Source organism: Cynoglossus semilaevis, chromosome 11 (genome assembly GCF_000523025.1).
Source record: "Cynoglossus semilaevis isolate Cse_v1.0 chromosome 11, Cse_v1.0, whole genome shotgun sequence".
Lineage (NCBI taxonomy): Eukaryota > Metazoa > Chordata > Actinopteri > Pleuronectiformes > Cynoglossidae > Cynoglossus > Cynoglossus semilaevis.
The window spans coordinates 19,140,870-19,158,049 of record NC_024317.1 but is presented as its reverse complement, the minus strand read 5'-3'; the positions used below and the strand labels follow the sequence as shown (position 1 = coordinate 19,158,049).

General features: G+C 40.1%; 2 protein-coding genes across 2 annotated transcripts in view; both read right to left on the bottom strand.

Annotated features, from left to right (window-relative positions):
* Positions 1-12,300, bottom strand: part of cers5 (ceramide synthase 5) — a 22,215-nt gene extending 9,915 nt beyond the window's left edge. The window contains exons 1-2 of the mRNA XM_008321155.3: positions 11,944-12,300; positions 1,713-1,818 (exon numbers count right to left, since the gene is read on the bottom strand). Of these exons, the coding sequence (XP_008319377.1) occupies positions 1,713-1,818; positions 11,944-12,116 (279 nt within the window). The 5' untranslated portion in view covers positions 12,117-12,300. The remainder of the gene's footprint in view (positions 1-1,712; positions 1,819-11,943) is intronic.
* A 2,002-nt stretch (positions 12,301-14,302) lies between these two features.
* Positions 14,303-17,180, bottom strand: part of LOC103386748 (glycerol-3-phosphate dehydrogenase [NAD(+)], cytoplasmic) — a 6,633-nt gene continuing 3,755 nt past the window's right edge. The window contains exons 3-8 of the mRNA XM_008321157.3: positions 16,820-16,960; positions 16,600-16,738; positions 16,371-16,483; positions 15,621-15,857; positions 15,421-15,527; positions 14,303-14,815 (exon numbers count right to left, since the gene is read on the bottom strand). Of these exons, the coding sequence (XP_008319379.1) occupies positions 14,719-14,815; positions 15,421-15,527; positions 15,621-15,857; positions 16,371-16,483; positions 16,600-16,738; positions 16,820-16,960 (834 nt within the window). The 3' untranslated portion in view covers positions 14,303-14,718. The remainder of the gene's footprint in view (positions 14,816-15,420; positions 15,528-15,620; positions 15,858-16,370; positions 16,484-16,599; positions 16,739-16,819; positions 16,961-17,180) is intronic.

Here is a 17,180-nt window from a genome sequence, read left to right as displayed (position 1 = left end):
ACATTAGCAAAATACTATCCCCTACCGGAAAAAAAAAAAAAAGAAACCGAAACGTGATTATCTATTTAATCTCTTCTTTGTCAAGCTTTCTTTGTCTTGCCAACCAGATTAACAGGCTCCGGTGAAAAAGTAAATTAATTTGACTCTCAACACACACACACACACACAGTGACGCAGCCCTGGCTCTGCTCATTTTTAACACGTGACGCAATTGGTTGTTTTTTTTTTTTTGCTTTGTGTATGTACTGGGAACTCTGTGAAAATGCTAACTTTAGCCTTCCCCTGACTCTCCGTAATAACTTATGCAAACATCGTGACTGCAGTCTGACCCCGCGGCTTTTACAAACAGTGGACGGCGGCTGTCAAAAGGACAGTATAACCGACTGTAACTGTTATAGGAGCGACAATAGTTTACTCACACGTCTGAGCTCCAACTGTTAATCAGTCACGCCTTGAACCAGGCTAAAAAGAATAATAATGACACGTGGCGTCATCTGTAGAGCACTTGGAGCAGCGTGTGTCAAAGTATCAGTGGTGTGACGACGGCAGCAGCTTTGATAACACTTTTATTTATTTAAAAACAACAACAACAAAAAAAAAAAAAAACCAGCTGCTCTTCAGCTTGTGTCCCTGCTGTTGTTCGCTCCTCTTATCGTGTAATCAGTGCTGGTGAGAGCTGCACGCACACACCTGTCAGTCACACACAGGATTTGTTGCACTGCAGGGTTTTCCCGCTGTGTTCATTAAGCATCAGCGACCCACCACTACTTCATTACTTCCGCCTGTGCTTCAGAATGGAGCAGACACACAGAAATAATCTACTTGTCACTGTTAATGTACTGGAAATAATAATAAATATCCTCAACCCGCAGGTGGCGGTTTAGGAAAGATCAACGTCTGGGTCTTTTATAGCCCATAAAAATGTTGGCTGTTACTGCTGACGCTGGCTTTATTTTTGTGATGGTGCTGCCAGTAAAGGAGGGTATTGTTGTCTGCCATAACACTGAAACTGAACGAGGATGGAACCATGGGTTTTTTTCAGAGGTTTATGGACAGTAATGATGCCACGTTGATATGATGAGCATGGCTTAACAGCAGCATCATGCTGTTTCAAAAGTGAAAACAACTTCAGCAGAGAAGCAAGTTTAGATTTTTAACTACAAAAGGTCACAACTGTCACAGTAGCTGCTGTGATTAGTATTTTCTAAACAGCAGTGATGATCAACTGACGCATCCTGAATATCGTCTTATTGTCTAATCTAGCCCGCTACTAGATTCCAAAATAGACAACACATAATAATGTTAGAAAAAAAATGTGATTTTTATTCCACTTTATTTGTGTTCGACTCCCAAGGCCCTTATACAAGTATAATCAGTGACCCCTCTTCTAGATCAACTGACTCTAAACCAACTCCTTTAATCGATTTACGGTTAAAACATTTCCATCTACACATGCTCCTTGTTACAGTAAATCTCTCCCTGAAATCTGACTCTGGTGACGCCTGACGAATTGCTCTGCTGTTGACGAGCTGAGCTCCACCAATCAGCTAATAAGATAATTAGATCATAACTGCCTCAGAGAAAGGCAACATTCCTGAAGAAGGAACACAGGAGACTGAAAGTGTCACTTTAGAAATGTCTTTCATTCCAACATGCCACTGCCTCGTCTGAGTTATTGTTTATGATTAAGTGAGAGAAAAAGAAGGTGAGACCTTTGTGATGGATGTGAAAACCTTCTCCAGAACTGCATTGGGCTGAGCTTTTCTCACCACATCTGGTTGAAGATGGAGACTCCGGGCACAGGTGCTGGCGATAAATCTGCAACACAGAACACGATGTTAGGAATGAATGAGATTTTTGAACATGATCACTCAATCATTTATTTCAAGGGTATCACATAAGGATTTGTGGTTTCAACCAACAATTATGATCTAAAACAGAGTTACAACAAGTGTTAGCCTTTTGATTTGATCAAAGCACGTTCTTGGCAATTCATTCGACTGTTAATAGGTTTATGACGTGTGTGTAATTGAAGTAATGCAGAAGGTAATTACAAAAGAAAAAGAAAAAAAATAACATGCTGATCAAAATGATCACACCTTTCTGAGCATCTCACCGATGCACACAATCCAGCCCAGTAGGTGGCGATAATGCAAAGTTTGTTTGAAATTTAAAATAGGTGAAGCCTAATTACATTAAAAACATCTTTGAGGACTGTATAAGACCTAGAGATGAAGTAGATTTGGACTCTCGAGCCATACTTGGGCCTGTCCTCCTCTACCCTTACCCTCCACTATCTCCTTCTACACTTGTTTCCACTTCTGCTGTTTCCTAAGCACTGGTCTCCTTTCAAGAGTTCCTCTATGTAACCTGATTGTTCATCCTCCTCTTGTAAGTCACTTAAATCGTCTGCTAAATGCATAAATGTAAATAAGTCACTTAAATGGTCTGCTAAATTCAGGACTATGACTGGTTTCGTTATCTGTCAGTTCAGGACTATGACTGGTTTCGTTATCTGTAGATGTAGGTTTACGAACTTGTTCTCCCCTCGCGTCTCGTCCCGTTCTGGCTGTGCCATGCTTCATTGTCTCTGTCTCCCCGCAGTGTTTTTTCCACAGGAAACGGACAATAAAACCATGTGGTTATGTGTTTGATCGCTCTGGCAAACTGACAGCTCAGAATGGATAAACGACAGCACAAAGAGCGGGTCACAGAGAGCTCCTGAAAATCCCCAGTGCTTCTGCGATGCAGTCCTCATTATGGGAACATTATGACCTCATGTGACCGTGGCCTGCAGTTCGTGCTTCACAATGAATAAAAGCATTGACGTAAAGTACAGCAGAGAGATGATTTGTAGCGATAAAGCGGAGTTCTGGTTTAAATTATCCCCACGCAAAACACGAAGAATTTATTTTTTATTTTTTTCTCTCAGCCATTGTTAAGCTGTTTGGATTTGGTTTGTGCATTTCTGAAGAAAACAAGGCAGTTCAATTGTTACTCGGGAAAATTGCGCTGACCTGTGACTCACCCTCACTCTGGTATGAGTGTGAACAGGCCTAAGTTGTTGCTTAAATCTGTGATTCTTTTCATACCGTATACACAGACAAACATGTCGGCTCTCCAACCTTTTATCACTGAAAAATGTTGCCATTTAAATATTGCCCTAATAAATCATTTACAACACTGTGCCGTGTCGGTGCAGCTGCTGTAAAACGTCACACAAGAAAAGATTCGTGTGAACTTGTCACCCTGTCAAATCTACACCTGGACTGATGAGTTTTCTTGAAAGTAAGGACCAGAAAACGGAGGAGAAAAAATGTTGAGCTCCACCTAGAAAAAGACAGGTTCTAAATCCACGAGGCCGGTTGTGCAGTTGTGATTCAAGAAGGATCAGGAGTCAGGTATTTGTTGACGTAGAGTCAAATATACAGATTAAAGGCAGACTTTAATTAATGAAACACATGAGCTTATTTCTTCTGAATTAATTCCAGTTTTAGAATTACTGAAGCAGAGCTGTAGGATAAATTGCGATAAATGAAGGGTCACAGACAAGGACACTCCACACCCTGCTGTCTAAATGTCTTCAGGCCAAGGTGAAAAAGACTTCCCAGTGAACTACAGTATACAGTGGGTTGTCTTAGTGTCATTCTGCCATAAAACTCATAAAGCAACATGTTCCCAAGTCTGGCTAAAGTTTACCCAGTGGAGAAAACACTTTCTCTCTCTCTCTCTCTCTTTCTCTCTGTCTCTCTCTCTCCATACTGTCATTGTAAAATAAAAACATCTAGTGCCTTCAGCACGGCACATGACCACACTTAAACATAAGATAATACTATAACAGGTTAATATTTAACAATGCAAACATGGTTGAGATCAACCTTTTCAAATCCTGTTGATGCAAAACAAACAAAAAAGAAAAAGAAATTGGGGTTTTTGTGAATGTGAGCATTTCTTTTGAAATAAATCACTGATATTTAATTAGAAGTAAGAAAATTTAAATACACGGAAAAATCGCAATATTTTGTTTCACAGTACCGTATAGATATTCTACAGCACTGCATCGATTTTTTTTTTTAAATCAACCATTAACATGCTAATATTCATATTTATGGAGTTGGTCCATTTTGGTGTTGCGTTTAAACCATTTTTCTTTATGCAAGCTAATGACAGTTGATATTGCAGAAAAAGTTATATTTATTTGCTCAGGGACTGCATATATTTATTTATTTATGCATATTATATATATATATTTATACAAGTATTTGAGACTTTGAGTCAATCTTAGTTTTTGTTTATACAAATGTAGATCCCTCTGTTCCAGTTTTCCTACAATCAAAAAAAAAACCCTCAATATATTGTCATGCTTGTAGTATTCCAGTATATCGCAATATATTGTATTGCTGCCCTGTATCGTGATACGTGTCACATCGCCAGGTTCTTGCCAGTACACACCCCTGTATTAAATACAATGCAAACGCTGTTTACTTTCCTCTCTGTGGCTTGGTGCCAAACGGTCGCTGGTGTAGTATTGTACATTGTACATTTTGCAATCTTTGTTTATAAAAAATGTTGATTTGGTGTTGCAGTTATAGTAATTGCTATTCAGACCAAATCTAAATATTTCGCACTCCATAATTTGAAACTGAACCTCTGCATCGTTGTGCTGTGATTCTTATTATTTTCAGCTGCAGAACCAAAACAATCTGGTAGAATTTCCCTGTCAGTGGGGATTTGACACTGATTACAAAATACCATCAGCCATTGTGTTTGTTTGTGAACTGTGAAAAGTGTCTTTTGTCTGACATAAAACTACTCACAGTTCTGGTCCTCCCTGTTTTATTGCCTCTCTACACAAACCAGATTTACCTCTCGGACTCAGTGTTCTGCTTTCCATCTCCTGGAGTGGTATTTAGTTTAAAGCAGTGACTGCTGGGCCGATCAAAGGCTGCTCGCTGTGCAGTGTTTAAGGCACATACACTGTCGTGGTCAGTGGAGCAGGGAGCCTTGGTATCAGTGGCATGTGTTTGTTTAATGGTGACATTTGTTATCGGGGAACTCTACAGACTATTTCTGCAGGACGAAGTCAGGCTTAATTTACAAAAACAAAACAAAAACTGCTTTACAGAGAGATATCTCATACTCATCAGTCTCCATTGCATTTCAGTTAATATGACAACAGCTTTAAAAAACTGAGTTAATTTTTAATCTTTTTTAAAGACGACTCCTACTGCGTGTGTTTGGAGGTCATTTCAATTCATATTTTGACAAAATGTGACACCCTTTCCTGCAGTGAAGTTAGACAGAATGTAGCCCGTAATGTTAAACATTACTCAGAACAATCCGCCCTCACGATTCTCATCTCATGGTTTTAGTGCACCTTGAATGTAGATCCCTTTTTAACGAGCCTGTAGTAAACACCTCGACCAATGAAACGTCAAAGGTCAGAGCCAGGCAGGATATGAAGTTTAAATGGTCTCTGACCAACCATAAGGTGAGGCCTTAAGCTTCCTAAGAAAAGATTCATGATTACTTTACACAAGAAACACAAATACAGTCAAGTTACCAGTATTCATGACAAACAGCAGCGTGAATTACCACTGTGCATGAACAGCAGGGGGGAAAAGGCCAACAACACAAGCTACGCTATTTACGTAAAGCATCCAACGTCCCTGCTCGGGTTGGACCACTTCACCCACACCAACACTTCTCATACACATTTTCTGTTATAATGGAGTAGAGGAGGTGTGGTCTCCATTCAGAAAAACAAAATGCTGCATACAACCATAAAACCGGGACAAAGTATCCTGAGAAACGTGGCCCTGGGGACAAAAATGCTCAATTATCCTTGGCAGAAATAGACTGACTCACTGTCATATAATATCAGAGAGTCAACAACACAGCATGATGTTAATTAGGCAGGAAATATAATGAACACCCAACAGCTGACTAGAAGGAAAGACTGCACACAAATAATCCCACGTCCACTCATGACTCATGACAGATTAAGAAAGGCCTCAATCCACACACACACACATGCACACACAACAGACTGACTGCTCTCATCCACAAAGTCGCTGCCAAGAGCGAAGGAATGATTGTAATCAAACAAGCAGAAACTGGTCCAGAACGAAGGAATTTCTGGTACAATGCTGCCGTGGTGCACAGGCCCGCGTGCGCTCACATTCTGAGCAGCGTCTGTATTGTTTCTTTTGCGTTACATGAGCGGATTAACTCTTCTTAAAGTGTGTGAGCATGTATAAAAATGGACTGAAATGACTACGATGAGAGAGAGACTGTGGGCCACAAAAAAGGAAATATGTGGCCAGATATTTCCACGCCACATATGCAGCTGTTCACTGGTGCAAACGCTGGGAGGCAAAGATCATATGAAAGCTATCAATCTGATGAATAAGTGCAAAATATACATAATATATATATATATATTTCTTAAATATTTTAAATATATATTTCATAAATTAATTTATGTTTTTAAGATAACACTAAATTTGAATACTAATATTGAATACGTTTTCAATACATTGCACAGTACATCTAACTAATACATGCATATTGATCAGATGAATCAGAGTTTTGAGAAATTGTCCAGTAGATGTAATAATAATGAGTGGGTGGAGTTGAAGAGTCTGATTGGCCCGGACAAGAAAGACTTTCTGTGATGCGCTGTAATCCACCTGGGTGTAATAGTAATAGGTCTTTGACTGGAGGTGCTCGTGTGACTGATTAGCACATCAAGGAGGGGCAGTCCATTGAAAAAGTTGTTCATTATGAATAAGAAGGCTTACGCGTTGACTGACACTCAGATCATGACTCCCCAGGTGGAGGTGCAGCTGAACCACTTCCTGCTGTGGCTCTGACTGTTCACATCTCCCCAACACGAGGGGCCTGAACACAGTTTGCGGGTTAGTGTTCATGTTAGAATGCAGTGTGAGAAAGTCCGACAGCACAGCAGAGCAGACGGACGACTCTGAATTCAAGCCATGGTGTAAAGTTCCATGAACCGTGGTTCTCCTATCAGAGATGGACACCTTCGGCAACTGAGGTAGATGTCCCAGCAATCAGATATCAGAGGTGTCTCAGGAGATAGCTCCAGGGACACCTCCGATATCTGATTGCTCTTACTTAAAGCTATTTGACCCTGAATAAAATACACCGATGCCTGATGCCATGGTAGGGTTTAGCCACGTAGAGGGAGAATTTAGATTTGGTGTCACGTTAACGGTTACATTTAACACCACACACAAGCAGCTTTATTCTTCAGACATTATCATGGTACACTGGCACATACATTTCAGTGCTTTTACTGAGATTGAAAAAAACATTTTTTTTGGGGGGGGGTTTCTTTTGTGCCATGAAAACAGAGAGACTTTGCATGAATGCAAACCATGGACTACGTGACAAATGCCAAACAGCCATGTAAATATATATTTCATAAATTAATTTATGTTTTTAAGATAACACTAAATTTGAATACTAATATTGAATACGTTTTCAATACATTGCACAGTACATCTAACTAATACATGCATATTGATCAGATGAATCAGAGTTTTGAGAAATTGTCCAGTAGATGTAATAATAATGAGTGGGTGGAGTTGAAGAGTCTGATTGGCCCGGACAAGAAAGACTTTCTGTGATGCGCTGTAATCCACCTGGGTGTAATAGTAATAGGTCTTTGACTGGAGGTGCTCGTGTGACTGATTAGCACATCAAGGAGGGGCAGTCCATTGAAAAAGTTGTTCATTATGAATAAGAAGGCTTACGCGTTGACTGACACTCAGATCATGACTCCCCAGGTGGAGGTGCAGCTGAACCACTTCCTGCTGTGGCTCTGACTGTTCACATCTCCCCAACACGAGGGGCCTGAACACAGTTTGCGGGTTAGTGTTCATGTTAGAATGCAGTGTGAGAAAGTCCGACAGCACAGCAGAGCAGACGGACGACTCTGAATTCAAGCCATGGTGTAAAGTTCCATGAACCGTGGTTCTCCTATCAGAGATGGACACCTTCGGCAACTGAGGTAGATGTCCCAGCAATCAGATATCAGAGGTGTCTCAGGAGATAGCTCCAGGGACACCTCCGATATCTGATTGCTCTTACTTAAAGCTATTTGACCCTGAATAAAATACACCGATGCCTGATGCCATGGTAGGGTTTAGCCACGTAGAGGGAGAATTTAGATTTGGTGTCACGTTAACGGTTACATTTAACACCACACACAAGCAGCTTTATTCTTCAGACATTATCATGGTACACTGGCACATACATTTCAGTGCTTTTACTGAGATTGAAAAAAACATTTTTTTTGGGGGGGGGTTTCTTTTGTGCCATGAAAACAGAGAGACTTTGCATGAATGCAAACCATGGACTACGTGACAAATGCCAAACAGCCATGAGAGATGGCACAAGTGAGTCACTGTCCCGGGAGAATAACTGGCAACATCGGACCCACAGCTGAATGCATCAACGTTTGTGTTGATGCAACTAATTTACATTTCACACTTTGAGTCAGTTAGCCCCATCAGAAGACAAAGGGCTGATCCACAGGTTGTGGGCTAATTAGGGAATCATTCAATCATTCAAGAGGACAACATCTAAAACCCGTTCTTATGGTGCGTTCACACCAAAAGCACTGAATCCATGTTTATTCCATTGGTGCTAACCTGTCTGTCCTTAATTTCCTTATGCAGATTGGCGTGCTTTCCTTTAAATGTTTAGCGAAGTCAGTGTCATGTTTCTGAGCAACAGCTGCTCAGTAATGATTACATCGTGTTGATCAGAGGGCTGACTATTAGTTCACAGAAGGAGCTGTTGCAGCCACGTTGTCAAATTCGCTATCGATTGCGACGCGTGTGTCAAGGGCAGCTAATTGTGAGTGGAGGACAAAGAGCAACAGGACAGTGGAGCAATCGGCACAAAGTGGTTAAAATAACAAGTACCAGTAATTTGCCAATAATGCTTTGGTACCGCAGTACCTATTTGGTACAGGTATACCGAACAAGCCTAATCGCCTCAGACACAATCGCACTGCCTGATATTAAATCATGTGCTTTCGCCCATTAACATAGTGTATGTGGAACAACATGCTCAATGCACACCCATCGCCCCAGTAGTTGTGCATCGACCAGGATCGACATTTGTAGAACAGTCTAGTACTGACGGTACTTTAACCAGAGATGAAGAATTTCAAAAGACTGCAACACCCTTCTTCCACAAGAAGAATCAGGATTTAATGGTGGGATTGCCCCACCTCTAATACTGTGACACTACACAGAGCCAGCTTCATTCATATTACCTCAGCTGGAAATTCCACACCTCTCTTTATTACTGTAACAGTAGATAGTAGAGAAAAGCCTTATCTCTATATGAAGAAGAGGACCAGGTCAATAATCATACAGCTTTTACAACTTCTCAAACCTGCAGTCAAATGAGTGATGAAAACCCAGTTTTACTGCACCGCGTACTATTACAGTTGGAATCGATTGGAACCTTGAGATACAAGCATAATTCATTCCAGGACCAAGCTCGTAACTCGAGATTCTCGTATCTTGAATAATTTTTTCCCATATGAATTAACAGAAAAAAAAATGTATCCATTCCAGTCTTCCAAAAAACTCCCTTATTAGTGCTAATAACAATGGAAAAAACATGGTTTTAATTGCTATAGAGACACACATACAAACAAAATTATAGTATATAAGGATTCCTGTGATATAAAATAAAATGTGGTTTAAAGTTAAGTTCTTACCTTTGAGACAGACGATACAGTAGCGGCTAATGGCAGTATGTACGGAGGATGAGGAGGAGGGGAGGGGGAGAGTTGGCCCGTACGTAGACTAAGAACTAATCCTGCTAACCCGCTCTTTGTTCTAGCTTTATTGACAGTTGGAGGTTGAGTTGCATCACTTCTTAACAGGTCTGGGTTTGGTTTTTTTATCATAAATAGCAATACCTTTACTTTCACACTTGCAGTAGGAAACAGCACCAAATTATATATTTGTAAGAATAAAATACATGTGCCATTACTGTCAGAATCCCACTTGTAGTATAATAACAAATAACACAAAAGACAGTTCAGATAGGAGGTTTATGGAGTTGTGTTATCCCAATTATCACTGCCTGCTAACCTTCCCGGTGGACAGCATGTTGCCTGGTGCTGCTGTCAGGATACATTTTTAAGAACATGACGTTCTTCTCAACAACTACAATAGCTGTCATTTTGCAACAATATTTTCAACTTTACTAAAATGACATTCCCACTGTGTCCTCACAAATGAAAAATTTGATTATTTTCTCTCCTTTTTAATTTTGATGCGTTGTGCATCTCTTATTTTGTAGAACAGAAAACAGGGACTTGTGGCTAAAACCATAAAAGATGAAGACAGTGAAAGGAGAAACATGCAGTTTTTCAATGAAACTACGTGATCTCAGGCCATCGGACCTCTTCTGCTGATCCTTCATGGCCTCACACCTACACTGCACCCCCCATTAAAAAAACATTGCCATTAAGCTTGCACGGTTAATTGTATTTTTTTACTTTGTCTTTGCGATGTGAACTTTCACAATTAACACATTGCATGTTTGCAAAGGAGTAAAGAGAATGGCAAAGGCCAGGGTGCAGAGCGGCTGTTGAAACACTCTGTGTGATAGTAATCTCTGTGCTATGGTGATCTGTGGCAATGTAGTTGATATGGTGTATTTTTGTTTATTCAAAACCAGCACTTTGTTTTAGGATTTTCAATAAAACTGAAATCCCCGGTCAAAGAGTACGGCCGTCCTTCTGTGGGATATGCTACAGATACGATGCCCATTAATACTGTGACCAGACACAGATATAGTCTAGCTATATCAACCTATGATTGATGTGGTGCCATCACAGATTTAGTTTTCCTGATGTTGCTATTGTGTCACTGTATGGTGTTTTAAGATTATTTCATTGTCTAAGATTATTTCAATTCAAGAGATGTTTTGTTGACAGCAGGGAAATCAAACTTAAATTTATTTTTCTAATACTAATAATATAGATATATTAATAACATATCTAAATAATGTTACGTTGCTTTCGTTCAAAAGGCATACACAAAATATTTTTTCTATTTTCCTATTTAATTGTCACCATCTATTCAGTTATTTGAGAGTACCTAAGAGCGGGGAACCTATTAAAGCTGAAAAATCTGAAAGAGAGGTACTGTATTCAAACTACGATATTATCTTGTTTATCACAAATCATGTTGTCATCACAATACTAAGGAGCGTCACTGCACATCACACGTTTTGCTCATATCGTGCAGGCCTAATTAAAGAAAAAGAAAATTCAAACAGATGGATTCATCATTGCAAATAAAACATCACTTTTCATTTATAGAAGCTCATTAAAATAGAATGAAAGCTTTTATTTTTTATAACTGCATATTTGTTTGTTAGTTGTTGGGGGGGGATTAGCTTTAATATTCTGGAATAAGGGCTAATGGACTGTGTCCACAAATGTCTTCACAAGAGCAGAGAGACAAGCAGAGAACTAAATGGACCATCATCATTTGAATGCAGTGTCCCATACGTGGGTACTGTATGTGTGTATGTGGCACTAATATGTGTATAAGAAGACAAAATGGCAAAACAGTGGATACCATTATAACAGGTGGATTTCGTGACACATTCACTGTAACAGGAGTGTGGTTAGAAATAAATAGAAATAAGCCTGTCTGTTAAATAGGACAGAATGACTAAACAGGCTGCAGTGAAGTGATAATGTGAATGGGTTTTTCTGATATAAACCTTTTTAAAATTGCTTAATTTAAACATAGTCACCAACAGGTCCACCAAGAACCCATCATTTCTCTGTATAACTTCCGTGAATTCAAAACATTTAAGGACGAGTATCCACACATTTTAAGATACAATGGAGACTAGCAGTAAAAAACCAACCTCTCAAAGAATATCCTGAAAGCGAAGATTCCCAGTGCAAGCGGGAAGGCTGTAAACAAGTGCCCAACTTTAGGATACTCCACCCCGGGCGCTGGGTCCTCCAGATCCGCCCAGGTTACGTTGTGTGGCAGCCAAAACCTTTCGTTCCAAAACCAGGCTGAAAGAGCAGCCATGTTTCACGAGAGTCCCTGTCTCGGCCTGGCTCGAAGAATTCTGCTCTGTTTTACCAAAGAAAGTAATTTAAAAAAAAACTTGAATATCACCTCTTCTTGTCTTCGCCACAGGATGAATCGTCTCAGTCTCGCCACACTCAACTTTACTGCACCAGCGCCGAGTACCTTGGACGAATCATTCCGCTTCCGACTTGTGTTTCAAAATAAGATTCTCAACACTCTCCATATATATTTTAAGGTACACAACGACGAACATTATTATTATTATTATATATTATATATATAAGTTTATTAAATTTTGTATGTAACGATAACTTCAAATCAAGGTTTAATCAAAAATACCCACTATTGGGGGATTGCATATTTTAGAAACATGACTAAATAAAAAAAAACCAATATATATATATAAAGTTGTTTGAAGTTTAAGTGTAATTACTACAGTAGCATCTGCGCAGCATTTATTTTTAAGTAATTAACTAATTCATAATTTTGAAAAGAAAACAGCTCTGCCACCGGTGCTGTCTCGGTGCTGTCGGCTGGCTTGGCGTATCTCGGCTGCCGCCCAGAGATGAGGACAGGATTGAGGAAGAGAACAGTCCCTCCCTCGCCGAAGGATGGTTCCATATTGCTATCAATCTCGCTGTTGCCTCGCGCTTCAATACAAATCGAAGAGACAAAATGCTCACAATTTATTTACACTTTAAAAAAAGACGACACGTTTTAACTTGATAACAGACGGGTTATCCTTTTTTTGACGCCGTCGCAAAAACAGATAAAAAATAACGAACGGTAATTGTTGAGCTTGTGACGGTAACGCGGCTCCTCCATGTGACCAGTTAAGGTATTACACCTGATAGTGTAGATTTAGGGATAGTTCTCAACACTTACTGCGTTCTTTTAAAAACAAACCGCCTTCGTCCACTGAAGGGTGCTGGTAGTTTACATATATCTTAATCTGTAATTTAACATTTAAAAAATTAATAAACCATTTATGATCGCGTTAAGAAGGATGTGTAAAGTAAACTGTTAACACTTTGGGTCACAGGAGTGTTAGCATTAATGGTGTGTTTTACGTAAAAAAAATCTACCATTACAAGCCAATCTTTCAGCTTCTCTCTATATTCCTAGAATGACCACAGACTGGGCCACTCTGAGGTTGGGCCTGGGCTGCATGAGGCCCCGGGCTTCTGTTTGGATATGCCCGCTTGAAAGCTTAGCTAAAGTGGAATATAATTTCTCGTGTTACTCTCTTTAAGCCTACTTAAGATTTAATATTCAAAATTATAAGAGAAAAAAATAGAACGCGGTTACATAGCGAAGCGGTTAGCACGCCTGCCTCGGAAACAGAGAGTCCTGCGGAGTTAGCGTCTGCTAAATGCATAAATGTAATATAAATGTAGAACCAAGAGATGTGTTGCACTGAAAATGAATGTAAAAAACCAAGTTACCTCAAAAAAAAAAGAAGGAAAAACAATGTAGCTGTCAAACAACAAAAGCACAATAGTACTGTATAAAGTTTCACAAAGAGGCATCTCTCCATCTGTGAAGCGGGGCAGGGATGGCCAAGATCTATTGCTGCCCAGTGTCTAATTATAGATGGACATTTGCCCCTTTGGAGCGAGATATTATTAGAAATTTGACTGGACTCTTGACTCAGTAACTATGTGAGGGATTTTCAGCCAGGGAATCCAATATTAAAGCAGTGGTAAATGATGTACCTTCACAGTCCAGGGCTGTTCGTGAGCAAATGAGCCGAATAATTCTATGAAAATGAAGTCAGTGGGGGGACGAGGGGGGCTTAACAAGTTACAGTACGTTATCAGGGGAGAGTGCTTTCTTTAATTAAACAATCGGTCTCATGGTTGACACCCTTGTCATTACAGCTTGGCCCGAGCAGTGGTGAGATATCTGGACATTCAGAGAGGAATATAAAGAACACAATGAAATACAGTGAATCCAGGAAGATATCACCGACCGCTGACACATCCTGCCATGAGGGGCTCTGTGTCCACGGCAGGTCACGGCCGCAGAGAAAGGTTGAGGCAGAAAATGGTAAAGGTGACGCGTTTAGAGTGGCAGCCAGGCTGAGCTGAGGTCGGGTTACAGTGAGGCCGCTGCAGTGAGGCTGTGGTAGTACGACCGTGTCCTGCAGACCAGTCTCACAGATTGAAAGGAGACACAAGGAAAACCCATAAACAATATTTTATTCCAAAGTTAATCTCGTTGCGTAGTCAGTAATCCTGGGATTACAGTGGGATTGGCAGAATTTGTATTTTCAGTGCAATTTCTTTGACACGTGCGTTCATACGTGGGTAAATGTGACCCAAGAAATTGTGTAACACGTGACGCCAGCCACGTGTGACAGAGTACGTCAAATTCCTGAAATGTTTAAGACTTGCTAAATGTATGCAAACATGTGTGATGTGCTGATAAGAAGGTATGCTTCTGTAAAGGCAGTAACAATGGACAGTAGGTGGCAGGGCAGCTCAGGTAGATGGGAAGCGACACCGTTTCTTTGGTGTGCGGCACAGTCTTCTCCAGTGTTTCTCCTCCATGTAAAACACATGGGTTGTAGTCTAGTAAAACGGGCGTCAGTTCATTTTCACATGTGCTCTGGGTGGTTTTGCAAACAGCTGATGAACTCCGCCACTGGGTGGCTGTTGAAGCAGATCTGGTAAACAGCGGTGAACAGAGGAAACCTGGAGGCAGAGGATGGGAAGACATCCATCATGCACATTTATGGAACAATAGATATACATGCAAAATGTTCTGAAGAGACTCTGGGTCTCAATCACTGGTTCGGGGTCTTTTCAATAGGACATAATGTTTTTAAAAGTATGATTGAAGGATAATCGAACAATCTTTAAAGGCAGATTTCTGTATGGAAAAAAATTGCGAGTTTGTAAAGAAATACTGTCACTCAGCTGGTTGCACAAAGAATAATAATAATAAATAATAATATTTATAAGAATAATAATAATAAAAGACAATGGGAAACCTATGGTGGTGCTCACTGGATTAATGACATCAGTAAATGATCGTTTGGATTACTGTTTCCCAGTTTCAGGTCTTATCTAAAAGCTTTCATTTTCACAGATATGATTCAGTTTGAAGGAAAATCATTGTTAAAACATGACGAATATGATCGTGATTACACTGTGACCAATAGAAACCCAGCTTCAGGCCGATCCTGTCAACTTCTGCTTTCAACCCCCCGCCCACCATGGTCAAATCACAACTTCAATCAATCATTAAACTGCATGTCAAAGAGTGAACATTTGAATAGAGCATGATGAGAACTCACTTGTCCACCATGTTCTTCTGTTTCAGGATCTCATGGACCTCGCTGGCAGTTGCAGGACCTTGAAGCTTCTGTCCATTCAGCAGCTCGTTCTCTAACTGCTCAATGGTCTGAGACACAAAACAACGTCAAATTATGTTATAATTACAAAAAAAAAAAAAAAGAGAAAGGTTGTTAATGAAGTTTTAGTGTTTGTTTCATACTTTTCCAGTTTTGGCGAATGCTTCCCCGATCTTGCGGTTGCGTCCACCGTAGCAGGTGGTGATGAGGTCAGCGATGCCGCAGCTCTCCAGGAAGGTCGCGGGTGAGACGGCGCAGCCCGAGCAGAAGAATTTAGCAAAGGCAATCATCTCCATCAGGCCCAGGCGGATTACAGCCGCCTTGGTGTTGTCCCCGAAACCCAGACCATCACAGAACCCTGCTCCAACTGCTACGATGTTCTGCGTTCAAGAAAAGAAGAGCCAAACTAGCTACGTACTGCTAACGTTTACTGCAATTTATGAAAATGTACTGTTTTGTTGTTCTGGTCACTTGAATAAAATAAAAAATAAAAATTGGAAAATTATAATTATTTTTTTCTTCTAGTTACATAATTGGAAACTTGTTTTTCAGACCTCAGAAACTTTATGGCAATTTATATTTACTTTCTAATTTTCACAGTTTTTTGTTATTATTTTCAATAATTTTTGATGTAAAAATGTCATCAGGGAAATAAAACAAATTTATTTAATGACCCAACTTTACCATCATATTATTCTCCAGAGCATGTTTTTCATATTATTTAATATCATCATATTATTCTCCAGAGCATGTTTTCTACTATTTGATGTCTTTATGTGGAGTTTCATTGCCTCATAATTTGAAAAAGAAATTCAAAAAATGACTCTGTGCCAGCCAGAGATGATTTGTAATATTTAGAAAATTAGTGGAGTGGGTTATAGGACAAAGCTGACCTTAAGAGCTCCACAAATCTCCACAACGTCCGACTCTTCCACCACAGTTACACGGAAGTTTGTTGTCTGCATCAGCTCTTTTAATATGGGCCCGTGAGTTTTGTCTGCGCATCCTGTTGCAAAAAAATTAAAAAAGACCAGTTTTAGTAGTTTCTTCACTGTGTTTCTGTTCTAAGCAACACTTTTCCTAAATAAATGTCTATTTTTATTGTAATTTGGCCATGAGTACCAATAGTTGTTTCACAGAACTTCTCCTCGGCGACCTCATTGGCGATGTTGGCGCCCATCAGGACCGTCATGGTGATGCCCAGTTTCTCTCTGATGACCTCTGAGATCAGCCTCAGACCCTTTGGTCCAACGTCGACTCCCTGTTGGAGAGATTTGACCGTGAAACTTGCATTAAAACATCAGAGAACATCAGTGATCCAGCTGATGGCGGGTGACTTCACCTTGATGAGAGACATGCCGACAGCGTCCTTCTTGATGTGGTCTTTGATGGTATCACACACTCTCACAATGAACTGGTGTGGAACCACAAAGATGAGGATGTCGGCTCCTTTCACCGACTCAGCCAGGTCAGGGACGGCCAACTGGAGAGGACAGGAAGAACGTCAAGATGAACGCGTTAATGAACTTGTGACATTTACAAAAAAAAAATTTGATAAAGTATTTTATCCCTATTTGAATAGTGAATGCCCAATTCACTAGTCAAATATTATTATATTGTGAAGGATAAGCCAGTTATTAACCACTGTTGTCAGCACTGTGTGTTCTCAAACTGCCAGGTTCACACAGATTATGATGGCATTA